Source organism: Panthera pardus, unplaced genomic scaffold (genome assembly GCF_024362965.1).
Source record: "Panthera pardus isolate Hobbes unplaced genomic scaffold, ASM2436296v1 HiC_scaffold_17, whole genome shotgun sequence".
Classification (NCBI taxonomy): Eukaryota; Metazoa; Chordata; class Mammalia; order Carnivora; family Felidae; genus Panthera; species Panthera pardus.
Window position 1 is genome coordinate 17168189 of NW_026526732.1, and position 27375 is coordinate 17195563.

At 40.8% G+C, this 27375-nt stretch overlaps 1 protein-coding gene across 1 annotated transcript in view; it reads left to right on the forward strand.

Annotated features, from left to right (window-relative positions):
• The first annotated feature begins 7247 nt into the window (after positions 1-7247).
• Positions 7248-27375, forward strand: part of KATNA1 (katanin catalytic subunit A1) — a 42108-nt gene continuing 21980 nt past the window's right edge. The window contains exons 1-3 of the mRNA XM_019425015.2: positions 7248-7514; positions 19240-19414; positions 20912-21069. Of these exons, the coding sequence (XP_019280560.2) occupies positions 19253-19414; positions 20912-21069 (320 nt within the window). The 5' untranslated portion in view covers positions 7248-7514; positions 19240-19252. The remainder of the gene's footprint in view (positions 7515-19239; positions 19415-20911; positions 21070-27375) is intronic.

Consider the following 27375-nt stretch of genomic DNA (forward strand, 5'->3'; position numbering starts at 1 on the left):
AGAGCTGATTTTTAAGCCATCTATGTAGTTTGATTTGAATCGTTATTAGAGAAAATTTGTGATTAAAACTTTGATGTTTTGGAGTTAAAATATATATAATGATAATACCTAGTTAGGTTAAGGCAAACTGAGTAAAGTAACCCGTAAAATGTTTTCATTTTGCCCAACATAAGTACAATATATATTTCGTGTTGAAGGCTTCCTTTAGATCAGCACAGATTTAAACTTTTCTAATTATTAAACTCCTCATTTAGTATCATTTGAGTCCACTTAAAAAATTTTTAAATATGTAGTTGACAAATGTCTTTTCCTTTATTTGCAGTCCTTTATCACATGATTGCCTACCAGAGAAAATACATATATTGATATTATAATTCTAATACATATATTGATATTATGTATAAATCAACTTTCTACAGATGAACACATTTTTAGTTTTATTTATCCTTTTTCAAGCATTACCATCACTCTTAGTGTCCTTTATCCTCATGTTTGCACTTCTTTATAAAATTGTATTTGGTCTACATGAGGCTGTTGTATAGTTGATGTAAGTTGCATTATTCCTATGATTCATTATACTACATTGTAGACCCTTGTTTGGTATGCTTGTGACTCTACTTTGTTATGCCAAAGCCAAACACACAAAAATTGTATCTGTTTATGTGTGTGAAGGGTAGAGAAGAGATATCAAATTTATGTCTGAAATATACGCAGTTATTGTTCTCTTTAATACCTAATCTCTCCTTCTTCCTACTTAGAAGATCCAGAGATCTGAAACATACTGCTGGATTCAGAATCTGGGTGGAACTTTGAGTTGTTTCCCCTGGAGAGGGGTTAAATTTTTCTGTATTGGAAAAAGGGGTTCTCATGAGTACTTAGCTCTCACAGTGGTTGACTCATGACACATGTCGCTCTCGTTCCCCCACATCCATTCTGTCATTCTGTCTTTTACGGATAGAGCCCCCATCCCTGTCCAATTTTGACTGTCCTAAGCGACCACATGTTTTTCATATTCCCTTGTAATTAGGTGTGGCCACGTGATTGGCCCTTGGGATATGAGCGTATGTGATACTTAAAGTTCATACACTTAAAGTTGATACTGCTTGCCCTCCACTTGCTTTTCCCCTTTTCCCACAGTATGGAACAGGGACGGACTGGTGACTGTTGATCGTGAGAGCTAGGAAAACACCCTGGTGGTGGATCAACAAAATGAATAGAACCTGGTTACCTGAGAGACTGTGTGATGTGGGGCTGTATGTCCATCCTGGACTGAGATGTTAGAGAAAAGGAATGACCAAGTAAGCTCCCACTGGATTGACTTTATCTCATATAATTACTTTAAACTCGGAGGAAAATCCAAAAACATCCGCCTAAAGATACTGAGTGGAACCAAGAGCAGGCAGATTCTGGATCGAAGACAACCCTTGGCAGAGAGGAGTGGCACTCGAGGGGTATCTAATTTTCAAGATACATCGCTTGAGAAAGGCCCAAATCTCTAGCTGAATCATTAGCCACACATCTGTGAGGAAGAATCCAAGAACAAAAGGACTAAACTGGTATTTGAGGTGCTGCCCAACAGAAAGTGGATCAAATCTAATTGCCTGCTTAACAACCACCACCCAAACAAACACCACCTCCAGAGATACATCACAGATTTGAAACAGGGGATATATAACACAACATATCCAATATCCAGGATACACTTCAAAATTACCTGACCTACAAAGAAATACAAAAAATATGACCTAGTCTCAAAAGAAAACAAACAGTGGAGGTCAACTCTAAGATCCTATTCTAACGTCTGGAAGTGGCAAAGACAGTACAATGGCTCTTATAACTATGCACAATGATCTAAAGAAAAGTACTCTCATAACAAATATAAAGATAGGAAATCCCAACAAGAAAATGGAAGCTATAAAATAACCAAAAGAGGGGCGCCTGAGTGGCTCAGTTGGTTAGGTGTCCGACTTTGGCTCAGGTCATGATCTCAGTTTGTGGATTCAGGCCCCACATCAGGCTCTGTGCTGACAGCTCAGAGCATGGAGCCTGCTTCGGATTCTGTGTCTTTCTCTCTCTCTGCCCCTCCCCCACTTGTGCTCGGTCTCTCTCTCAAAAATAAATATTAAAAAAAAAATAACAAAAAGAGACTGTCCTTTGATTGAAGACATAAACTGGCAGAATATGAGAAAGCGCATGAGAGGGCCAATAAATTGCATTATTTCATTGCATGTATGATAAAAAGACGTCTGGAAGGGAATTAATGAATTGGATATCATTGCTTGTCTCTGGGGATGGGACCTGGATTTCTAGGGTGGCAAGAATAGGAGGAAGACTTCTCATTATATAATCTTTTGTATTATTTTTGAGTTTTAACCATATAAATACGAAGACATAAAGTGGAAATAAAAAAAAGTCTAAGTTCAAGTGAGGGACCTGGGCATAGACAAAGGAAGATTCACTTTCACCGAAATGAGAGGCAAAAAACAAAGGGCAGTGTGAAGTAGAGACATGTGTAAATTGGAGGGTAAAAGTACTGGAATTGGGTTTACTGCATATAAAATGCAAACGATCACTGCTTAGAAATACAACATCCGAGCTGGCAGTCCACACTTCGTGTGTTCAGTTCTGCCACCTCCATCATAGGGCTTCTTTCCTAAAGGTTACTTAGCTGCTTATATATACTGTCTCCCATCTTTCCCCTGTTCTAATCTGATAAAAAGAGGGGATGGTGACAGGGAATAAGGGGGGGTTTCAGGGCCCCTCCCTTTAAGGTGCCTTCCTCCAAGTTGTACATGACACTTGTACTGGCCAGAAGTTAGATCTGTGGCCACACCTAGCTGCGTAAGAGTCTGGAAATGTGGTTCTTATTCCAGATGGCCCAATTTTGTCAAGTTGGTTCTGTTACTAAGTAAGGAAAGTGAGTATTTGGTGGCTGGATGGCATTCTCTGCCTCAGGCAGAGAATTCTGCAGAGGGAATTCTCTCCTGAAGTTGAGGGAATTTCGACCTAATAGCTTCTATCTTCTCTGAGGGTGGAGACGTAGTGATTTCCTGAGATGACAGAAATGGGTAGGTAGCTGGCTTGAGGAAAGTGGTGAAAGTTTGAAATAACTAATGTCAAGAGTAACAGAGAGAATGGAGGGGAAACATGAAGAAAAATATGCTTCGGGTGGGTTGGAAGTTACAAAGTTGTGCATCAATCTTCATGGTGGTGTGATTTTTTTTCCCCCCTGTAGTATTCAGCAGTCTGGGAGTAGCAGGACTGTGATGGAAGGGTGTATATAATAAAGTGGGGGTTTTTTTAATGTTTTTAAGTTTATTTTTTTATTTTTGAGAGAGAGAGAGCACAAGCAGGGGAGGGGCAGAGAGAGGAAGAGACAGAATCCCAAGCAGTCTCTGCACCATCAGTGCAGAGCCCGATGCGGGGCCTGAACCCACGAACTGTGAGATCATGACCTGGGCCGAGATCAAGAGTCGGATGCTTAACCGACTGCACCACCCAGGCACCCCTATAATAAAGTTAATGAACAACACTGGGGATCTGCCCCAGTTGGTTACTGCAAATATTTTAACAGAATATAGTAATTCAGTATTCTTACTCATGGGTAGAATTTTCTCTGGGGGCCTGGGTGGCTCAGTTGGTTGAGCATCTGACTTCAGCTCAGGTCACCATCTCATGGTTTGTGGGTTCAAGTCCTGCCTCGGGGTCTGAGCTGACATCTCAGAGCCTTGAGCCTGCTTTGGATTCTGTGTCTCCCTCCCCCCACCCCCCTCTCTGCCCATCCCCTGCTTTTATGCTCTCTCTGTCAAAAATAAACATTAAAAAAAAAAAAAAGAATGTTCTCATATATATATATACTCTGTATCTTAAGAGATGGCTCAAATTTTTGAAGTATGCGAAAAAGGACTGCCAGATGCAATTGACCAGGTGAGTACAATTAATAAAGTGGTCTGAAAAGTCCTTTTAGATTTCTCTGATGAAATGGAAATTGTTTTAAATTTAAATTTAAGAAATAAAACAATAAGTAATAAAAATTTAAATTAAAAAATGATTTAATGTATTTATTTCTTCTAGAACTTTCTCTCTGTGCAATTCCACATGTCACCACACCTCTTGCAAGTCTCCCAATCTTCTTCCTCCCCTCCAAACCTTCCTACTCACAGCTGCCAAATTAATCTCCCTATTTGCTATATAACTTATGCCTTCATTTGAAAACTTGCATGGCTCCATTTTTCCTATTGAATATTTATTATTATCACTCATTATTATTATATGAGTGATAATAATAAATAATTTTCTGAGTCCCAGTTTGGACACAATCACTTTAGAAGGCTGGTGGTTGTAGGAGCCACCCTTGTAAAAGAAGAAATGTCTAGTGTAGTCATGACTGTGGAACACACATTCTCTTTTTCTTCTTCAGAGCACACTGCAGAGTTGCACAGTCCCATCCCTTTGAAGTCAGGCTTGGTCACATGACTTGCTCTGGCCAATGAGATGTGGGCAGAAGTAGCAGGTGTCATATCCAGACAAGTTGTGCAGATTATCTCATTTTTCCCCCCTACTGCCAAGGGTCCCAGTGCCTGCATCCACTCTGCTATGAACATAGTAAATGAGAAAAAAAAAAAAATCGTGTTAAAAGGAGCACAAGTTTATAGCCCCTTTGGTAAACTCAGAGTTCTATTATAACTCCAGGGAAACTTCAGGGGCACCTGGGTGGCTCAGTCAGTTAAGCATCTTACTTCGACTCAGGTCATGATCTCACGGCTTGTGAGTTCGAGCCCTATGTCGGGCTCTCTGCTGACAGCTCGGAGCCTGGGGCCTACTTCGGATTCTGTCTCTGTCTCTCTGCCCCTCCTCTGCTCACACACTTGTCTTTCTCTCAAAAATAAATAAACATTTAAAAAGATTTTAAATTAAAAAAAATAATAACTCCAGGGAAACTTCAGAATTATTAATCTAGCCACATTCAGTGTCATCTGTTCTCAAATTGTTTTCTCCAAGCTATAACTAACTCCTCTTGTTGATTTCTCAATATAATTTTTGAGCCAGTTAATTTTTTTGACATTTTGCTGCCTGAAGGAGAATGAGTCCTCAAAGGACGGTGCTTCCAAGCACGTTTTTTTTTTTTTTTTTTTTTTTTTTTTTTACTTTCAGATTCTCCAGCCTTTTGGATCATCTAGATAGCCCAAAAAGCCAGTTTATCCTGGAATGAAACACTTTTTTTGGTATAAGGGAAAATGTTTATACTACCATTTAAAAGAACAAATCCTGTCGTTTGAAACCTCTGATTTAGCGGCTACTACCGCTTAGCCTTGTCTTCCCTAACTAGTACAACTAGTGAAGAAACGGAACTAGTGAATGTAAGCCACTCCGGAGGTTTATTTATTTATTTTTTTACTTTAAAAATCAACTGAGGCGCCTGGGTAGCTCGGTTGATTAAGCGTCTGACCTTGGCTCAGGTCATGATCTCATGGTTTGTTGAGTTTAAGCCCCATGTCAGGTTCTGCGCTGGCAATGTGGAGCCTGCTTCAGATTCTCTGTCTCCCTCTCTCTCTGCCCCTCCCCTGCTTGCACTCTCTCTTTCTCTCTCAAAAAAAAATAAATAAATAAAATAAACATTAAAAAAAAAAAACTTCATTGAGGTATGATTTATGCACAATAAAATGCATCCATTTTGGGGTGCTTGACTGGCTCAGTCGTTGGGGCATACACTGATCCCAGGGGATCTTCCTGGGCCTGGAGCTTACTTAAAAAATAAAATAAAGCACATCCATTTTGTGTGTATTCTTTGATGAAGTTTAATAAATATATACATCTGTGTAACCAATACCCTAACATTTTCATCACCTCAAAACATTTCCTTATGCCTCCATGAAGTCTAATCCTTTTCCATCCCTCCTCCCAGCCTCAGGCAAACACTGATCAGCTTTTTATTACTATAGATTAGTCTTGCCTGTTCTAGAATTTCATATAAACAGAATCATATAATATGTATTCATTTTGTTTTGAGTTTTTTTTTAAATTTTTTTTTAATGTTTATTTATTTTGGAGACAGAGAGAGAGCAGAAGTGGGGCACAGAGAGAGGGAGACACAGAATGGGAAGCAGGCTCTGGGCTCTGAGCTGTCAGCACAGAGACCGACGCAGGGCTCGAGCTCACTAACTGTGAGATCATGACCTGAGACGAAGTGGGATGCTCAACGGACTGAGCCACCCAGGTGCCCCTGTTTTGAGAAGTTTTCAAAGTATAAATGGGCTTTCTAACTCACCATACATTTGCATACATAAAAGATGAAGGTTGATTCATCCTAACTAGGGTAATTAATATGTACCTCCCCTAATTGTTTTTTTGGTTTTTTTTTTTTTTTTTAAGATATACTAGTTATAGTTTCCAGTGCTTCATTACAATGGAGTTCCTAGCCACCATAGCAAAACTATTATCTTCTACTTAGGTAGGACTTTAAGCTCTAGTTTTTTTGTTTTGTTTTGTTTTGATCCATCAATGCCTACAACAATGTCAATAGCATAGTAGTGGCTCAATAAATATTTGTGGACTAAATGGACATATTTTCCTTGAATTGCCTTTATATAAATCTGTGTTAAATTACTGCGATGATTTAAGATTAGAATTTTAATTCCCATGCACTCCTACAGGAAAACGTTATCTAGGGCCTCATTCCACCTTAGTTGGAGGGAGAAAATGGTGATTAAGACTGGACGAAGCATGGCCAACAGCACTGTCGAGTACGTATCTATAAATTGTGAAACATCGTAGTATTGTGTGTTGTCTGGTTGTATTAAAACGATGACCAAAAAAAAAATTGTTTTTCAAGAAAATAAAATTCCACTAGCAGCAGGTCCGAATATCTTTCTTTACCGATTCCCTATTTTATTCATCGTATGCTGTGACAGGCGCCTCAAGTGGAATTCTGCGTATTTGGTTCTAAAACTGGCTTTGTCATAAACAAATCATTTGGCCCTTGACACTCACCTGTAAAATGACACTCTGACTTCCTATCCTCGGAGGAGTGTGGAGAAAACCAAATGGGAGGAAAAAGGAGGAAGAACTTCGGAAAAAATACCGAGGTAGGATACGTGCTACGGTTACAACCTTTCCAACCCTCACTTCCCTCCACCCTGACGGCCTCCACGAGGCGGCGCTCACTGCGCAGGCGCGCCCCCGCCTGCCCTGCCCAGGCCCCGGCCGGCGCCCGGCGCCCGGCGCGCGCACGCTGCCCGGCGTCCTCGCTCCCGGGGCGTCGCCCCGCGTGCGCCGGAGTTGACGAGGCCACCCCCAGCACCGGAAGTGACCCTGGCGGGTTTGCCTTCAAATTCTCGGCGAGGTGAAGCAGCGCCGGGGCTTGTGACTGTTGAACCCAGCAGTGCTGGGTCCGTGAACGGGGCAGAGGGGTTGGGACTGGGCTGGGCCCTGCTTCCTTGCCGCCTCGAGCCACGCACGGCCCTTCCCCTCCGCCTGGCGGTGGGCGGTTTCCCGAGGAGCTTCGGCAGGCACAGGTGAGTGTTGCCTCTCCCGGTGCCCTGGGATCCCCGACTCCCGTGGCCAGCTCGGCGAGGGATTAGGGGCGGACAATGGGAGCCCTCTGCGCATCCCGCTGTGAGAGCCTGCCCTTGCCTGCACTGAGGTCTTTCTTAGGTCCTTGATGTTGTCGCTGACACCTGTGGCTCAGGTGACGGTTCCCCTGCCTGAGGAATCCTGTCCAGCCGAGGACTTTGGGGGGCTCTTGGCGATCCCATTTCTAGGCCTGTGTCATTAGAGACGTCTCTGGCCGGAAAAACACGTCTTTCTTTATTTCTTCGCTTTTTTGAGCGGATTTCTCCTGAATCCATCCACGCCCCCGTCCCCAAACCCTCACCCCTGAAAAACCTCGAAAGCCTTGACATTGGGATGCAGCTTCTTTTCTTACATTTTATTGGGTTGGTGTGATAGCGTTGAGGATATTCTTTCTTATTTATTCTGGAGCCAGGCGTGCTCTGGGAGGCTTTTGGCCCTTTTTGTTTAGAGTCGGAACTTTAGAAAATGTATCCCTCTAAACATCGTTTCATATGGCATATTCTACGGTGACGGAATTAGAGATAAACGTGGACCCTTAAGTGCCTTACAGTGAATAGTCTCAGCCCTTATTTAATAAAAAATAACTTTTAACTGCCAAGTGCCATTTTTATATCAGTTACTAAATTCCAGCAGCACAATGTTGCATCTTTCTCTCTTCAAAGCATTCACTTATGTGTTGCTCTTTGAAATCAGACCTTTGGTTACTGCTGGAAACATTCCTACTGTTTTAGAATGTGTGCGATAGATGTTTGCCACAATGATAGAACACCCCGGTGGCAAGAAAGATTCTTGTAAAGTTCAGAGGCCTAAATGTCTCATTGTGCAGCCCTATTGTCTTTTCCAAAGGAGATGATATCTGTAATCAGTAAATTCTCACACAGAAATAGTGGCAGAACTCTTTATTTTGTATTGCTATTAACTTGTGGCCTGTATCATGCCTTAAAAAAAAAAAAAAAAAAGAGGGGGGGAGTGCTGATCAATTTCCAACATTCCTAGACTGCTGAAAGCTATGCACAGCTCTTCCATGGCATTGGTTATTGGAGAATCTTTTACATTTTACAGATTCAATAGTAGGCATATTATACAACAGATTCTGCGTAATATTTTGATACCGGTGTCACCGTTCTGACAAACACTAAGAATTAGAGAATTTTGTAGAATTTACTGTACTAACATTGTTGAATTTCCCTTTACAACAGTGGTTTGGGTTCTTTTTAGCTACTGACTGGTTAAAAAGATAGTGTATCAAATCAATATGGTCAGTGTTGATAACATGCTAAATAGATTTTGCTTGTGGTGTTTATTGGCACAATTTGAATATAGCTTTTAAATTACATTTTAATTGTTATATTCACTGATTTATTTTTGTTTTATTCAGGGGAAACTGAGAGAAAGTTTACCAAATATATATATGTGTATTATTTTTTCCTGAGCAGTTTTTTTTTCTTTTGGCACTCTTTTGATAACTTTCTCATGCTTCTTGAGCATTAATCATATGATGATTATAAAGGTAAGAAAAATGCATGCCATGCTGTAATTGGTCACGGGTCACTCATTTATTGTATTTTTTCATAATCATTAGTGACTGACTGTAAATTAGCATTATGGTTGTTTTTATATCCCAGAGATGAACATTCTGAACGTTGCTTAATAGTGTGTTGTCACTTTTAGAGTTACACACACTTGATTTATTGAAATGCCTTCAAGAAAATGTATGATTGAGGTTCATTTGTTTTTATTTTAGGACATCAGTTTTACAGATAAATATTTTTAACATTGATGTTGATTTTTTAGCCTGAGCTTAATAATATGTTATGCTTGTTTCTTTTTCGTAACTAAAGAATAACACCTAGGATAGATCAAATGATGTCCCTTCTTCTAAACATCAAGGTTTTAAAAGTTTAATTCTTCTTTTTTTTAAGTTTATTTATTTTTGAGAGAGAGAGCACAAGCGGGGGACAGGCAGAGAGAGAGCGGGAGAGAGAGAATCCCAGGCAGGCTCTGTGCTGTCAGTGCAGAGCCTGATGCAGGGCCTGAACCCACAAACCGTGAGATCATGGCCTGAGCTGAAAATAAGAGTTGGGCACTTAACTGACTGAGCCACCCAGGCGCCCAGGTTTAGTTCTTATTTTTGTCTTCCGTGCGATTCCTTGCAACGGGGTAGGTGCTCTGTAAATATTTCTTGAATGACTGACCTATGCACATTACAGTAAAAACTGCACTTATTAGTGGAGCCCAGTCTAACTCCTTAAAATTGAGTGGATATGGTCTCGTTTTTTTAGGTGTGGAGTAGGGAGGTCCCCATATTTGTTGTTTTGGGAGAGAGTAGGAATCTTAGAACTCAGATGTTTGCATCTGTTCCTATTCTTTGTGTGTGTGTGTGGATTATATTTTATTTTTTATTTTTTAAAATTTACATCCAAATTAATTAGCATATAACGCAACAGTGATTTCAGGAGTAGATTCCTTAGCGCCCCTGACCCATTTAGCCCATCCCCCCTCCCACAACCCCTCCTGTAACCCTCAGTTTGTTCTCCATATTTATGAGTCTCTTCTGTTTTGTCCCCCTCCCTGTTTTTATATTATTTTTGTTTCCCTTCCCTTATGTTCCTCTGTTTTGTCTCTTAAAGTCCTCATATGAGTGAAGTCATATGATTTTTGTCTTTCTCTGACTAATTTCACTTAGCATAATAGCCTCCAGTTCCATCCACGTAGTTGCAAATGGCAAGATTTCATTCTTTTTGATTGCCGAGTAATACTCCGTTGTATTTATATACCACATCTTCATTCATCCTTCGATGGACATTTGGGCTCTTTCCATACTTTGGTTATTGTTGATAGTGCTGCTATAAAGGTGGGGGTGCATGTGTCCCTTCGAAACAGCACACTTGTATCCCATGGATAAATGCCTAGTAGTGCAATTGCTGGGTCATAGGGTAGCTCTATTTTTAGTTTTTTGAGGAACCTCCATACTGTTTTCCAGAGTGGCTGCACCAGCTTGCATTCCCACCAACAATGCAAAAGAGATCCTCTTTCTCTGCATCCTTGCCAACATCTGTTGCTGCCTGAGTTGTTAATGTTAGCCATTCTGACAGGTGTAAGGTGGTATCTCATTGTGGTTTTGATTTGTATTTCCCTGATGATAAGTGATGTGGAGCATTTTTTCATGTGTCAGTTGGCCACCTGGATGTCTTCTTTGGTGAAGTGTCTATTCATGTCTTTTGCCCATTTCTTTTTTTTTTTTTTTTAATTTTTTAAAATGTTTTATTTATTTCTGAGACAGAGAGGGACAGAGCATGAGCAGGGGAGGGGCAGAGAGAGAGGGAGACACAGAATCCGAAACAGGCTCCAGGCTCTGAGCTGTCAGCACAGAGCCTGATGCGGGGCTTGAACTCACAGACCACGAGATCATGACCTGAGCCGAAGTCGGACGCTCTACCGACTGAGCCACCCAGGTGCCCCTGCCCATTTCTTCACTGGATCTGTTGCCTATTCTTTTTCCGTCTCTTTGATCACTTCTTTCCCCTAATCCTGGTGGAGAAAACGATACTCTAAGTCTCTTTGTGGAGATACCACACCACAGCAAATATTAAGTTTGTTAGAAATTTTGCTGTAATATTTTTTATTATTTAAAAGTTTTGACTCTGGAGGCGCCTAGGTGACTCAGTTCAGTGTCTGACTCTTGATCTTGGCTCAGATCATGATCTCACAGTTCATGGGTTCAAGCTCCAAGTCGAGCTCTGTGCCAACAGTGTGGAGCCTGCTTGACAAAATAAAGAAATAAACTTTAAAAATAAAATAAAGTAAAAATTTTGACTCTGTTACTTGAATTAAAATTTCACGTTGCATCTTACTTAGTTTAGATAAATTGATTTAGTCATCAGCTAAAATAAATGCACAAGCCATGTAAGCAAAAGGTTGGTTCTGATAGGATAATGTAAAGGAAAAGTTTGTGAGATAAAGTAGACATCACCTATGGTTATTTTTCTCTTTGATAATGTCTAATCGTGAATCTGACTTTCTGGACAATCTCATTTTTATTTAAGGAAATTTTTTTTTAAGTTTATTTATTTATTCTGAGAGAGAAAGGAGCATGCGGGAGGAGCAGAGAGACAGGGAGAGAGAGAATCTCAAGCAGGCTCCACACTGTCAGCACAGAGTGAACGAACTGAGAGATCATGACCTGAGCCCAAAGTCAGAGTTGGATGCTTAACTGACTGAGCCACCCAGCTGCCCTGTGGACAATCTCATTTTTATAAGTGTTCTATTAATTGAACCAGTGGATAGTCTTTACTGTTCATGGTGGTTAAAATTTGGTCTATAGGCTTTTCTCCAAATATATTAATTTCTTCAAAAATTGCCAGATATTGGGGTGCCTGGGTGGCACAGTTGGTTAAGCATCCGACTTCAGCTCAGGTCTTGATCTCAAGGTCTGTGGATTAGAGCCCTACAGGCTGACAGCTCAGAGCCTGGAACCTGTTTCAGATTCTGTGTCTCCCTCTCTGTCTGCCCCTCTCCTGCTCGTGCTCTGTCTCTCTCTCAACAATAAATAAACTTAAAAAAATATTTTTTAATTGCCAGATATTGTGCTAGGTAGACCTCATTTCTGTACTTCTGCAGAGTAGTTTTAGAAATGATAAGGTTATATTCTTGGACATTTGAGAATCTCATAAATTTGCAGTGTTGATATTCATTTGAGAAAGCTTTCTTAGAGACTACTGGAAGAATAGGAAAATTTTTGTCTCACATTTAATCAACTAAGGACTTTTTTAATGTTTATTAATTTTTTTAAATATTTATTTTTGAGTGAGAAATAGAACACAAGTGGGGCGGGGCAGAGAGAGAGAGGGAGACACAGAATCTGAAGCAGGCTCCAGGCTCCGAGCTGTCAGCACAGAGACTAATGTGGGGGTCAAACCCATGAACTGTGAGATCATGACCTGAGCTGAAGTCGGACGCTTAACCTACTGAGCCACCCAGGTGCCCCTGTTTGTTTATTTTTGAGAGAGAGAGTGCAAGCGGGGGAAGGGCAGAGAGAGAGGGAGGGACAGAGGATCCAAACTGGACTGTGTGCTGATAGCATTACGAGTCTGATGCAGAGCTTGAGCTCACAAACCGTGAGATCACCATCTGAGCCAAAGTCGGATGCTCAACCAATTGAGCCACACAGGCGCCCCTGATATTATTTTCAGTAAACACATTGTTTCTTTGATAATCAAGAATTTTTCAGGTCATTTTTAATATGGCCTTGGATTGACTTTTACATTTGTTTGTTAGAAAATGCCAATTCATTGGATGCTAAGGAATTTTATCTGACCAGAAGTACTCATAACACAGAACCTTCAATGAAGGCCTGGAGTGAATTCTACGAGGTTTGGGATTTTGAATCATGGCCCTCAAAACAAAAAGTAGGGGGAGGCACCTATGTATAAGTAACAACTTGATTTAGAATTTGTTTTTTAGTAGGAGGACATGAAGAAAGATGTGGAGGGGGTCAGTTAAGGAAAAGACATAGAGGCTTGACACCCAACTCCTCTAGAGCCACTGTTTACTGCCAGCGCCTGGCCCCAGCTCTACTCTTCTAACATCGTTTCCCAGACTAGGTGTCACCGTAGGGCACTTACAGCTTCAGGGTAGGAGCCATCACACAGTTCTGGTCAGGAAGAGTTGAGGACCAAGGAATGTGAGAGTGCTGAGGGTCGGGAACTGGACAAAGATAAGAAATCTTAGTGGTTATAACAAAAACCTGGCAGTATGCGTTCCTTCAAAGATTGATTATCTGCTATGTGCCAGACATGGCTCTGGGTGCTGGGGATCGGTCAGTAAATAATAGAGCCATGGTCTCTGGGCATGGAGCTTTTATCAAGATGAAATATTTACAGTGGATATATTATATATATTATATATATAGTGGATATGGAATCACTATTTAGGTCATGGAATTTTTTGTCTTTTGGACCTCAGATGCTCAGTCTTGAGTTAGTTCATAGCTATATTTCTTCATAACAAATTACTCCAAAACTTAGTTCCTTGAAACAACAAACTTTTATCTCACAGTTTCTTTGGTTAGGCTGTGGGCATGGCTTAGCTGGGTGCTTGTGCTTCAGAGTCTTTCCCAGGCTGTAATCAAGGTAGCAGTCATGGCTGCAATCAGCTCAAGACTCAACTGAGGAAGGATTGGCTTCCAGGCTCCCTTACATGGTGATGGCAGGATTCAGCTCCTCACTGGCTATTGGCCTGGGGTCCCCCTCAGTTCTTTGCCATGTGAGCCTCTGCACAGGACAGCTTAGAGCTGCCAGCAAGAGGCTGTGAGCAAGATGGAAGTCACAGTCAAATCTCAGAGGTGACATTCCATAATTTTTGCTTATTCTGTCTATTAACAAGCTCATATTCAAGGGAAGGTAATTACACAAGGGTAGGGATACCAGGGGGCATCTTAGAGGCTATATGTTGATACAAGACTCTTCTTTTGTAGTGTGTATTATTTGTTTTTTCCTTCGCCTTCATCTTCTTTCTCCACTTATATTCTGTGTCTTACCCTCCAAAGATATTCTAATATATTTAATATGTGTTTTTCGATGTGTATATATCCCTGACAAAAGAGTGTTTTATATAGTATATATATTTTGAATTTACAAAATGCTATTGTGATCTAAATCTTGTTCTGTGTCTGGGTTTTATTTCACCCAACCCTGTATTTCAATGATCTATGCATTTTGCTATTTTTAAATTTTGTCAATTGCTTCCTCTTCTACATGGTATTCCATAGTATGCATCCACCACATTTTCTTACCCATTTCTCTAGCAGGGAATAGGTTGATTGAGGTTGATTGCCTCCAACTCCTTGACTTCTCAAATAATTCTGTCATTAACATCCTAAAACAAGTCTCTGGATCTGCGTGTGAGACTTCCTCTGGAATATTTAGAGAAGAGTGGGATTTCTGGGTCGTAGTATATTTGCATATGTAATTTCTCTAAGTACTGCCAGATTGCTCTCCAAAATGACTATACCAGTTTATGTCTACACATTATATGTGAGGGTTTCTTTTTTCCCAAATCCTTGCCAGTACTTAGTATTATTAGATTTACCATTTTGTTTTTAATCTGGTGAATGTAAAAGGGGTCTCTGATTACTTTCATTTGCATTCATCTGTTAATAGAACAGTTTCTTTGGTTAGGCTGAATTTGGATTGTAGCCATTTGGATTTTCCCTTCCATGAATTGTCCTTTATTCTCTTTACTTTTTTCGTATGAAGTCCTTTTGTCCATTAGAATGAGGAATTATCAGAATGGATTTTCTTTTGTTGAGAGCAAGAGAAAGAGACAGGGAGAGAGAGCATGCATGGAGGAGGAGGAGGGGCAGAGGGAAAGGGGGAGAGAATCTTAAGCAGGCACCAGCCACTTCCCGTACAGAGTCCAACACAGGGCTTAGATCATGACCTGAGCCAAAATCAGTCAACATTAACTGACTTGAGCCACCCAGTTGCCCCAAGGGTGGATTTTCTGATCTTAAATTACCTTTGCTTTCCTGCGATAAATCTTTTTTTTTTTAAGGTTTATTTACTTAAGTAATCTCTACACCCAACATGGGGCTCAAACTCACGACCCCAAGGTCAAGAGTTACATGCTCTTCCAGTTGAGCCAGCCAGGTGCCCCCTGGGATAATTCTTGATCAGAGATAGTGTGTGTTTTGAAACATTGTTAGCTCTTATTTTTGTTCATAAGCAAAATGGGCTTTATCTTGTTCTTATTCAATTTTGAAATCGAGGTGAGCCCAGCCTCCTAAAAGAGTTGGTCAGTTTTTCCGTTGTTTTCTCAGTCAACTTTTATGTGATTAGAATCACCTTCTATTTAGAAGGTAGTTGTAAACCCCATCTATAAAAAATCCTCTGGGTCTGAAGCTTTTTAAAGGTAGAAGTCTTTCATTAAAACTTCATTTTCGGGGCGCCTGGGTGGCTCAGTCGGTTAAGCGTCTGACTTCGGCTCAGGTCATGATCTCACGGTTTGTGAGTTTGAGCCCTGTGTCGGGCTCTGTGCTGTCAGCTCGGAGCCTGGAGCCTGCTTCGGATTCTGTGTCTTCTCTCTCTGCTCCTCCCCTACTTGTGTTCTGTCATTGTCTGTCTCTCAAAAAAAATAAATAAATGTAAAAAAAATTTTTTTAACTTCGTTTTCTAGTAAATAAGAGAAGAAACATTTTTAAAGGAGAAAAAAATTATTTTCTTTCAAGACTGTCTAGTTATTTCCTCTTTTTCATTTTGTATTTTATTTACTTGCATGTTCTTTTTTCTTTTCCTTTAATCAGCCTTGCCAAGATTTGCTTCTCAATTTTTTAATGACTCATATTTTGCTTTTTTTAAAAAGTCTTTTCCAGTGTTTTGGGGTTTTCTTCCTCTCCTTTCCTCTCCTTTCCCCTCCCCTCCCCTCTCCTCTCCCCCCCTCTCTTCTACTCTCCTCTCCTCTCCTCTTTGTTTTTATTTAAATTTGGCCCTTTATCTTCTCCCTTCATGTACTTTTTGGTCTGCTCTGTTAGTCTTTATCTAGCTTCTTGAATTGATGGCTTAGCCCAATTATGTTTACTTTCTTGGGGGGGGGGGGCAGTATGCTGAGTCTCTGTTGTCTTATTCAACCACCTTCATCATTTCCTGATGTCCCAGTTGTGTGCTGTCCCAATCCTGCCAGTAGGGATTCTGAGCCTGGAAACTGATATTCCTAAGAACTGTCTTTCTTAGTTGTTACCGTCTAGCCTAAACTGAATGGAAGAGTGGCAGCAAGAGACCACTCACAGAGCTGTCCTGTTGACCTCTGTTTTTATCAGTTCCCCAGTCTGTCCAGGCCTAGGTTTGCCATGATGTCTCCATCCAGCTGCTCTTCTGACCTATAGCAGTAAGTGTGGGTAGGGTCAGCAAGGATGGCCCAGGAGAATAGACCTCAGAAAGGCACAGATAGAAAAATCTAACCTGGCCCTGTTTCCCTCCAAGCTGCCTTGTACCTCCCCACACAGTGGGACCAAAATCACCATCTGGTATTTCAGTGTTTTTTCAGAATTTTGTATTCAGTTCTAGGATCCATCAACCTTCTACAAAGTAACTGTGGCTTTTCTAGAATTGGTTTTCAGGAAGGGGGCCAGTTGCTGTCTCGGCTTCTTAGTTTGCCCCCTACTTAGGAATTGAACCTGATACTGAGATTAAAGGTGTTTGGGTTTAAAGATCCTAATAAGGGTGCCTGGATGGCTCAGTCGGTTAATGTCCTACTCTTGATTTCGGCTCAGGTTATAATCTCGTGGTTTGGGAGTTTGAGCCCTGCATCCGGCTCTGCACTGACAGTTTGGAGCCTGCTTGGGATTCTCTTCTCCTTCTCTCTCTGTCCCGCCTTCTCTCTCTCTCTCTCTCTCTCTCTCTCTCTCTCTCTCTCTCTCTCTCACGCGCGCACACACACACACACACACAAAGTCTAGTGGCACCTGGGTGGCTCACTTAACCAACCAACTTCAGCTTAGGTCATGATCTCGCGGTTCATGAGTTTGAGCCCCGCATCGGGCTCTGGGCTGACAGCTGGAGCCTGGAACCTGCTTCGGATTCTGTGTGTCCCTCTGTGCCCTTTCCCTACTTGTGTTCTGTCTCTCCTCTCTCTCTCTCTCTCAAAAATAAATAAACATTTAAAAAAACTTTAAAAAGTCTGTAAAAAATTAAAGATTCTAATAAATAATACAGGAGATATATTAAGCCTAACTGGGTGGAGGCGCAGCAGCTGCGCCTTTTTTTATTTATTTAACTTTTTTTTTTTTTTTTTTTTTTGAGAGTGCGCGCAGGCGCATGGGGGATGGGCAGAGAGGAGGGAGACCGAGGATCCCACGCAGGCTCCGTACTGAGAGCAGAAAGCCCTGTGTGCGGCTCGAACTCACGAACTGTGAGATCATGACCTGAGCCGAAGTCAGATGCTTAACTGACTGAGCACCTGGGTGCCCCCGCAGTTGTGCCTTTTGCTGGTTAGAGAATGCGAACTGCCAAAGACTGGCCGAGAATGGAAGCCTGAGGCTCTTGGTGTGATTTTGACAACCCTGCGTCTCCACTGAGGTGATCCCATCTCCCTGTAATCTCTGTCCTAGGGAGCAAGTACCCTCCCTTTTCTGTTCTGCTATAGACAGCAGTGCTGGTTTTTAACTTTTCTGTCCGGCAATATTTCCTGTTAATCTTGCTTTATACAGTCCTCTAATTCCGGCTGTGTGGGTTTGATTACCTTCTCTTGTCTATTTGGCAGAAAATCTTTCTAGTCCTGTGTGTAATGTAGTGTTTGTTAGATATTCCTGGTTGGTCTGCCATCATTCTCCTTGCTCTGCACACTAGCTAAACAGTCTGCACTAAATTAAACTCAAGAATTTTGCTTGGCATGCTTTTTCACAAAACCTCATCCCCGATTAGAGAATTTAAATAATAACATAAGAGCCATAGTGGTCTCTATCAGACTTAAGCTCTGTTGCGCCACTTGACCCATAGATGGGGTGGGGAAGGGAGGGGTCAAAACCACAATTTTAGGAAAGCCTCTGGCTAGATTAGGCTAGCTAGAGAGGGCCCCGCATTGAAGTCATCTCTGTTCATCTGTGAGACACAGCTGTTTGAGTAGCCCACTGACAAAAGGAGTCAGAAAAAAATCATCTCGTTTCCTTCACGCATCTGTCTCTTCTCAGCTTTCCTGTATTTTCTAGTTCCACAGCCTTGGAACTTCATTCATTTGAACTCAGAGCAGTTCTTTCACCGTGCGTTTCAAATTTCTTTTTATTTTGAGAGCCACTACCCTAACTTACTTTGAACTACACCATGCTATGTGCAGTTAGTAACAGCAATTATTGTCAGCATCAACGAAGCTGACATTTACCGAGCGCCTACTTCTGATGCTTTATAGCCACATCCATATATCCATATCCTACTAATACAGACACTGTGATAGAGATAGTTTTAGGGAAGATGCAGGGAAGGTTGACATCCTATTATTTGCCAAATAGTATGCCAGATACTTTAAATAGTCATTTATTCCTTATAGTGCACGTCTTGGGAAGTAGTACTATCTCCGTTTTACATATTGAAAAACTGAAGCTTAGAAACGTTAAAGGATTTGACCAAGGTGTCAGAATTAGAATTCTAACCAAGATTGTTCTAACTTCAAAACACACGTTTTCAAACCACCTTCCAAAACTGTCTGACATTGTGCATTTGCTCTGCACTTGTTCAGTAACACTTGCGTGTCATGCACTGAGGATAGTCTCACATCTTTCAGATATAAATCCCGCTCTCCAAGTAAAGATAAGACATATATCAGTAACTGTAATTCAGAGTAGGCACATGTCTTGCTATGAAAGGTCCCAGTAAAGTGCCAGGGGGCATTTGAAGGCAGAGAGTTTATTTCAAACTGAGAAGTTCAGAGGGCAGACAGACTGGGAGAACTGCCCTCTGAGCGGGGCTTTGACACATCAGGGTTCGTTTCCCCATGGGAACCTAGAAACTTCTTTGAAGGAGTGGAAATGGCACGAGCAAATACAGAGGTGGACAGCGCAGTGTGCGTGATTGTGAGCATGTTGACGGAGCCCTGGAAAGTATACTTGAAAGAAACTCTGTGTTGCAACTTATTTTTCAGAGACCTGTGAAAATGTTTCTTTTCTTTTCTTTTTTTTAGCTTACAATTGAGCATGAGTCTTCTCATGATTAGTGAGAATGTAAAACTGGCTCGTGAATATGCATTGCTGGGGAACTATGACTCTGCCATGGTCTATTACCAGGGAGTTCTTGACCAGATGAACAAGTATCTGTATTCAGTCAAAGATACCTATCTGCAGCAGAAATGGCAACAGGTGAGAATCTTGGCTGCTATATGTTTTAATGGTGTAAGTACTCAGAAGAGAAGACGTGGAGGTTGTCAGGGCTTTTTGCAGTTGTACATGAAGAGTGATTTGTTACATGGATTTGTGTACAATGTTACTTGAATTTTTTTTTTATATTAGTACTAGTCTATATTCACCATCATCGGTATTATGAGTTCTCAATTAGAGTTGTTGGAATCTAATAGGTGAAAGAAATAATTTTGACCTTTTTTTCTAAATCACATTTTTTACCTTTTACCTGGTAAAATTAGAATGGACTTTCTTAAGCCGTTGTTGAAACTGCAAATGGCACCCGGGTCTCATGGGTACCGTACTTTCTATAACCGTACCGTGCTGTTAGGAAGCAGACTATGTTTGAATCCCATTTGAGGAATGTTAGTCACTCAGGACCAATAGAAATTTACAGTTGGAAAGTGTAGAACTTATAAGTCCACTTGAAGGTGGCATTTCTAACAAGGTTCAACTTTATCACAGAGGAAAAAAATATGACAGAATTTGATAGTCTTTTTGAGCTGGTCTTCTCGGTTGAATATTTCCCTCAGATTCTACTAAACTGCTTCTTTGATAGTATTCCATACTTGTCCTTAATTTCTTTAAAAGGGAGAAGTATCCTACCTCTTTGAACTTAAACCTTTTCCCCTAAATCTGTCTGCATGTCCCTCACATTACCAGAAGAGGGAAATAGTTTATTTCATAGAGTCTTAAGTTTGTCACTGAAAGATTTTTGTTCTGTAGGCTGGAGACTTTTATTTTAAAAGTCTAAGCCTTTTTTTTGTAAAGATACTAAATCATTTAGCTTTGTTTTTTAAAAGACTTTTTTATTTTTATGTAATCTCTACATCCAACATGGGGCTCAAACTCACAACCCTGAAATCACGAGTCACACGCTCTACCAACTGGGCCAGCCTGGCACCCCTCGTTTAGTTTTAAAACAAAACATTACCAACTTTATTTCAATATTTTGTGTACGTTGCTTTTAAATTGAATCAGCAGTGCTTAAAACAATCTTGGTTGTGTGTGAATTGGGCCGTTTTCATCTGAAGCCATGTTTTTCAAACTGTGGGTCGCAGTCCACTAATGAGTTATGAAATTAGTGCATTCTCATCACCATTTTGAGAATCAGTCACATGCCATTAAAACCATTAGAGAATCAACTTAGAAAAGTATTGTTCAAACTTTCCAAAAATAAAGTTATAGCTATCTTCAATTTGTTATGTAATTTGAATATGAATCATAAGTCAGGAACGTGGCTTAATTATTCAGAATATTTAATTCATTTGGTCTTGCAATTGAAAACAAAAACTTAATCGTTCTTAAAATTTTGACAGAATATTTGGGTGTGATTTACAGTATAGCCGATGTCAAAATGGAGGTTTCTAACATCTGTAATAAATGGCCCTAGTTTAATCTTGGCAGTGAATTATCAGTTACAGATATTTAAAGAGTCATATTCTCCTTTGAAACCAGGTTTGGCAGGAAATAAATGTGGAAGCTAAGCATGTTAAAGATATCATGAAGACACTGGAGAGCTTTAAACTAGACCACACTCCACTGAAAGCTGCCCAACACGAGCTTCCAGCGTCCGAGGGGGAGGTCTGGTCCCTGCCTGTACCTGTTGAACGAAGGTAAGTAGACACCTTTTAAGAAACAAATTAGCATAGGAAACGGACAACATTGGTCACATCTAGGAGGACTAGGTGGCAGGGAGACAGGAACAGGAGAGCATTTTACACTGAATGCCTTTTATAGCGATTATACTATGGGTCATCTAACTATGACCTATATGACCTATATCAATAAATTGAACTTAGGTGGAAATAAGCCGAAAATATGCTTTTGTGAATGAGCTTAAATAGCGGAGACATTATCTGAGGGAAGGAGCATGGGGCTGGGAACTGAAATATCTGGGTTCTCATTCTGTCTTTTCCACTTTCGGTAGTTTTGGGAAAAGCATGTAACCTTTTCTAGGCCTCTAATTTTTCTTTTTTTTTTTTTTTTTTTTCTTTTTTTATTTTTTAATATATGAAATTTACTGTCAAATTGGTTTCCATACAACACCCAGTGCTCATCCCAAAAGGTGCCCTCCTCAATACCCATCACCCACCCTGCCCTCCCTCCCACCCCCCATCAACCCTCAATTTGTTCTCAGTTTTTAACAGTCTCTAATGCTTTGGCTCTCTCCCACTCTAACCTCTTTTTTTTTTTTTTTTTTTTTTTCCTTCCCCTCCCCCATGGGTTTCTGTTACGTTTCTCAGGATCCACATAAGAGTGAAACCATATGGTATCTGTCTTTCTCTGTATGGCTTATTTCACTTAGCATCACACTCTCCAGTTCCATCCATGTTGCTACAAAAGGCCATATTTCATTTTTTCTCATTAGGCGTCTAATTTTTCTTATGTAAAGTGAGGAAGTTAGATTAAAACAGTGGTTCTCAAACAGGCTATCACAGAATACTTCTATTCATCAGAATTGCCAAAATGAGAAATGGGCTTTTTAAAAAACATAGTTTAATAAATTTTTTAAAGTTTATTTATTTATTTTGAGAGAGGCAGTGGGGGGAGAAAATCCCAAGCAAGCTCCACACTGTCAGTGCAGAGCCTGACTCAGGGCTTGAGATTGTGAACCGTGAGATCATGATCTGAGCCAAAATCAAGAGTCAGATGCTTCACCAACTGAGCCATCCCGAAAAATGAGTTTTTTTTTTTAAGATTAATTTTGAGAGAGAGTGCAAGCGGGGAGGGGCAGAGAGAGAAGGGACAGAAGATCCAAAGGGGGCTCCGTGCTGACAACAGTGAGCCCAATGCGGGGCTCGAACTCACAAACCATGAGATCGTGACCTGAGCCGAAGTTGGACACTCAATCTGCTGAGCCACCCAGGTGCCCCAAAATGGGCTTTTTGATTCACAGAAAATAAATAAATAAATAAAATGTTCTCTATTTTAGGTTTCTCTTTGACATTTTCCCCCCAGGTTCCGATTACCTGTAGCTGGCCAATATCACTTTAGTGGTGATATTTCCGGAATGCTCTACACAGCCAGTTGTGCTTAGTTTCACTGCACATTTTTTAACTGACAAGTGTCAAATGGATATGACTTGTCTGTGTCACTGACATAATAGATTTCCTAGTTTGTATTGTGGGTTTAAATATGCAAATATAGCATTCTGTAAAGAACACCGACTTGTAGATTCTTTGCCTCCTAATCAGTTTGAGAACCTTGCACTAAGACATTGCTCAGATGTTTTTCAGTTTCACGTTGTCATTGTAACTCTCAATTCTTGATTGTATTTTACAATAGGTGTTAGATATTGAGTGCTCACGTGTCCTAACCACTATTAGAGACTACACATGTTATTTCATTTATTCACGTTAGCCTTTCAAATAAGCCATGTTCTTTTTTTTGTATTTTAGATAAGATAGCTTGAAGTACAGTGCAGTTAGATAACTTTTTCCCATTATCACAAAGCTAATAATTGGTGGAGCTAGAGTTTGAACCCGAATATATTTGATTACAAAGCTGGAATTCTCTGCCATACCACTTATTCTCAAACTCTGGTATACCTAAGATCTATTGGGAAACTCATTAAAATGTAGATGCTGGGTGTTCACTCCTGAGAGTCTGATAAAATACGGGCATACCTAGGAGATAGTTGTGGGTTCAACAAAGTCACATAAATATTTTGGTTTCCCAGTGCATATAAAAGTTATGTTTACACTATACTATATAATCTGTTAAGTGTGCAATAGCATTATGTCTTAAAAAAACAATGTACATACCTTAATTGAAAAATACGTTATTGCTCCGGTGCCTGGGTGGCTCAGTTGGTTAAGCATCTGACTCTTGGTTTTGGCTTAGGTCATGAACTCGCAGTTTGTGAGTTCAAGCCCCGCATGGGGCTCTGCAGAGCCTGCTTGGGATTCTCTCTCTCCCTCCCTCTCTCTCTCTCTCTCTCTCTCTCTCTCTCTCTTCCTGTGTGTCTCTCTCTCTGCCCATTCCACATGCTCTCCCTCTCTAAATAAATAAATGCACTTAAAAAAATAAAATAAAAATATTCTGTTGCTAAAAAATGGTAACCGTCATCTGAGCTTTCAACAAGTTATAATCTCCGATCACAGATCACCATAACAAATCTAATAATAATGAGAAAGTTTAAAACATTACAAGAATCACCAAAATGTGACACAGAGACACAAAATGAGCAAATGCTATAGGAAAAATGGCACCAACGGACTTGATAGGTTGCCACAAACCGCAGTTTGTAAAAACACATCCAACATCTGTGAAGCACAATGAAGTGAAGCACAAAAAACAAAGGAGGCCTGTGGATGGGAGGTGGAGCTTCGGAGTCTGCCAGGGATTCTCCTACTAGTGGTCCACGGGTCACACTTTGAGAAGCACATGCCACAATGCTCCCTTTCCACTTTATGATCAGCTAATGGGTACTGCCACTTTAATTTTCCTCAGCTCCAGGTAAAAGTACTAATATTCTGTTATTGACTCATAACTTTTTAATTTTTTTTTAACGTTTATTTATTTTTGAGACAGAGAGAGACAGAGCATGAACGGGGGAGGGGCAGAGAGAGAGGGAGACACAGAATCCGAAACAGGCTCCAGGCTCTGAGCTGTCAGCACAGAGCCCGACGTGGGGCTCAAACTCACGGACCGTGAGATCATGACCTGAGCTGAAGTCAGCCGCTTAACCGACTGAGCCACCCAGGCGCCCCAACTCATAACTTTTTAATATTTACTAAATTTTTCCTTTGCTCATAAGCACTTATTTGTACTATTTTTTCTGTTATATTTTGGTTTTAAAGGGTTATGTATAATCTACATAGTTAACCATGTTCTTATTGGTTGTTTTCCCCTTTTTGTTATTATAAAGTCAACATTTGTGGGTGAATCTTTTTCTACATTTATGATTACCTTTTTCTTAATTTCAGTAGAACAAATCATAGCTGAGTCAAGTTGCGTTTTTATTTTTTCTTGCCTAGAAATATGTTTTACTTCTATTTACTTTCTTTTTTCTTTCCTCTTTCTGGAGAATCATCATTTGGCCCATGTATTATTAGTCTGTTCTTGTTGCCATAACAAATTACCCCAGACTGGATGACTTAACAGAAATTTATTCCTTTATTTTTCACAGTTCTGGAGGCTAAAAAATCCAAGATCAAAGTGCTAGCTAGTTTGGTTCCTGGTGAAGACTCTTCCTAAGCAGACAGCTGCTTTCTCTCTGTGCTTACATGGCAGAGGGAATGAGCAAACTCTCTATGTCTCTTAGAAGGGCACAGTCCTCACATCAAGGCTTTATTTAACCTTTTTTTTCTTTTTAAGTAGGCTTCACGCCCAGTGTGGGGCTTGAACTCACAACCCTGAGATCAAGAGTCACATGCTTTACTGAATGAGCCAGCCAGGCACCCCCAACTGTAATTAATCCTGTACCCTAAATGGTTTCATTGGGAGTGAGGGATTTAACATAATGAACTGGGGGAGGGCACAAACATTCAGTCCATAACAGCCCTGTAACTCATCTCTCAGTCATTGGTAAGAACTTTCCAATGAATACATGTGCCCAGTGAAACTTTAGTTGATTTCAATGTTTTTTTTTTTTTCTTTAATTTTGAGAGAGAGCATGAGTTGGGGAGAGGGACAGAGAGAGAGAGAGAGAGAGAGAGAGAGAAAGAAGCAGGCTTCATGCGCGGTACGGAGCCCAATGTAGGGCTTGATCCCACAACCCTGGGATCACGACCTGAGCCAAAATCAAGAGTCAGACTCTCAACCAGCTGAGCAACTCAGACACACCCCTCTTTATTTATTTATTTTTAATTTTTTTAAATTTTTTCTTTTAATGTTTATTTCTGAGACAGAGCATGAATGGGGGAGGGGTAGAGAGAGAGGGAGACACAGAATCTGAAGCAGTCTCCAGGCTCTGAGCTGTCAGCACAGAGCCTGACATGGGGCTTGAACCCACCAGCCATGAGATCATGACCCGAGCCGAAGTTGGACGCTCAACCGACTGAGCCACCCAGGCGCCCCATATTTTTAATTTTTTCTAATGTTTATTTTATTTTTGAGAGAGAGAGAGAGAGACAGAACATGAGCAGGGGAGGGGCAGAGGGAGAGGGAGACACAGAATCTGAAGCAGTAGAACAAATCATAGCAGGCTGAATCTGAAGCAGGCTCCAGGCTCTGAGCTGTCAGCACAGAGCCTGACGCGGGGCTCGAACTCATGAAGCATGAGATCATGATCTGAGCCGAAGTCAGATGCTTAACTGACTGAGCCACCCAGGCGCCCCACCCCCCCTTTTTAAAGTAGGCTTCACCCCCAGCATGGAGCCCAACATGGGGCCTAAACTCATGACCCTGAGATCAAGACCTGAGTTGAGATCAAGAATTGGATACTTAAAACCAACTGAGCCACCCAGGCGCCCCAAGTTGATTTCAAATTTAATGAATTATCTGAAGCAGAGGCAGGAGGATTCTCTCTTGGAAGTAGTGGGAAGTTGAATTAGATAAGCCTCTTCATCTAGAAAATTCTATAATGATGAGCCCTAGTTTTCCTTCTGATTGCTTCTTGCTTTCTTCATTATCCTTTCCTGTCCCTGATTTTCAATGCCTTGGGTGGATTACTATTAACTGTAAATTTCTCTTCTTTGACGTTATTTGCTGCATCTTTGTTTCTTCCTGTAGTTTATTTTACTTGCTCCCTCAACTGACTATCCTTCAAACCTATTTTTTGTTAGCCTTCATTTGTACTTATGCTTAAGAGAGCTTGTTCTTCCTTGAACTCTGTTGGTGATTCTTGTCATCAGCTAGATTTTAGTCCATTTAAGAACAGATTCAGTTGATCCAGTTTTCTCTTCTATGGTTGTACGCAGAAATGTTGGCACAAGGAGGTTCACTGAGTCTTTTAGAGCAAAGATTAGAAATAGCTTCAAAGCTATAAATGTGATTTTTTTTAAAAATATTTTTTAAAAGCCAGTTAATAGAGCCGCCTGGGTGGCTCAGTTGGTTGAGCATCCAGCTCTTGATTTTGGCTCAGGTCGTGATCCCATGGTTGTGGGATTGAGCTCCGTGTGGCTCCTGCATAAGATTTTCTCTCTCCTTCTACCCCTCTCCCTAACTCATGCACTCTTTCTTTCTAAAAAATAAAAAATAGGGGCACCTGGGTGGCTCAGTTGGTTAAGTGTCTGGCCCTTGATTTGGGCTCAGGTCACGATCTCACAGTTCGTGAGATTGAGCCCAGCATCGGTCTCTGCGCTGATAGCATGGGGTCTGCTTGGGATTCTCTGTCTCTCACTCTCTGTGCCTTTCCTTACTCAGTCTCTCTCTCTCTCTCTCTCTCTCTGTCTCTGTCTCTGTCTCTGTCTCTCTCTCTCTCTGTCTCTCTCCCTCCCTCCCTCCCTCCAAATAAATACACTTTAAAAAATAAAATATAATTTAAAACCTTTTAAAGCTAGCTAGTATCCCTCAAATATCTTCTTATCTCACAATAAAACCCAAAGTCTTCATCATATCCTTCAATAGCACATGAGTCTTGTTTCCCTACCTCTAGGACCTCAGTTCTTACAAGTGTCTTCCTCTGCGAGCAGGTCACACACACAGATGCTTCAGTTCTTTGCACTTGCCTTTTCTTCAGCTCAGATGTTTATGACTTGTTCTTCATTTCCTTCGGGTCTTGACTTAAATGTCACCTCAGGAAGGTCTCTGAGCAGATCTCCTACCTGAAATTCCACCGCCCCCCAATCATAGCCCCTACCCTTCTTTATTTTTCTTGATAGCACTTAGCATCATCTGACGTACTGTTCATATCTTCATTGATGCCCCTTCTCCACACACACATACACACGTATGTAAGTCTATAAGAGTAAAGGTTTTATTAAACTTATATAAATGCTTTATCCCTAATGCATAGAGTAGTGCCTATCAATAGT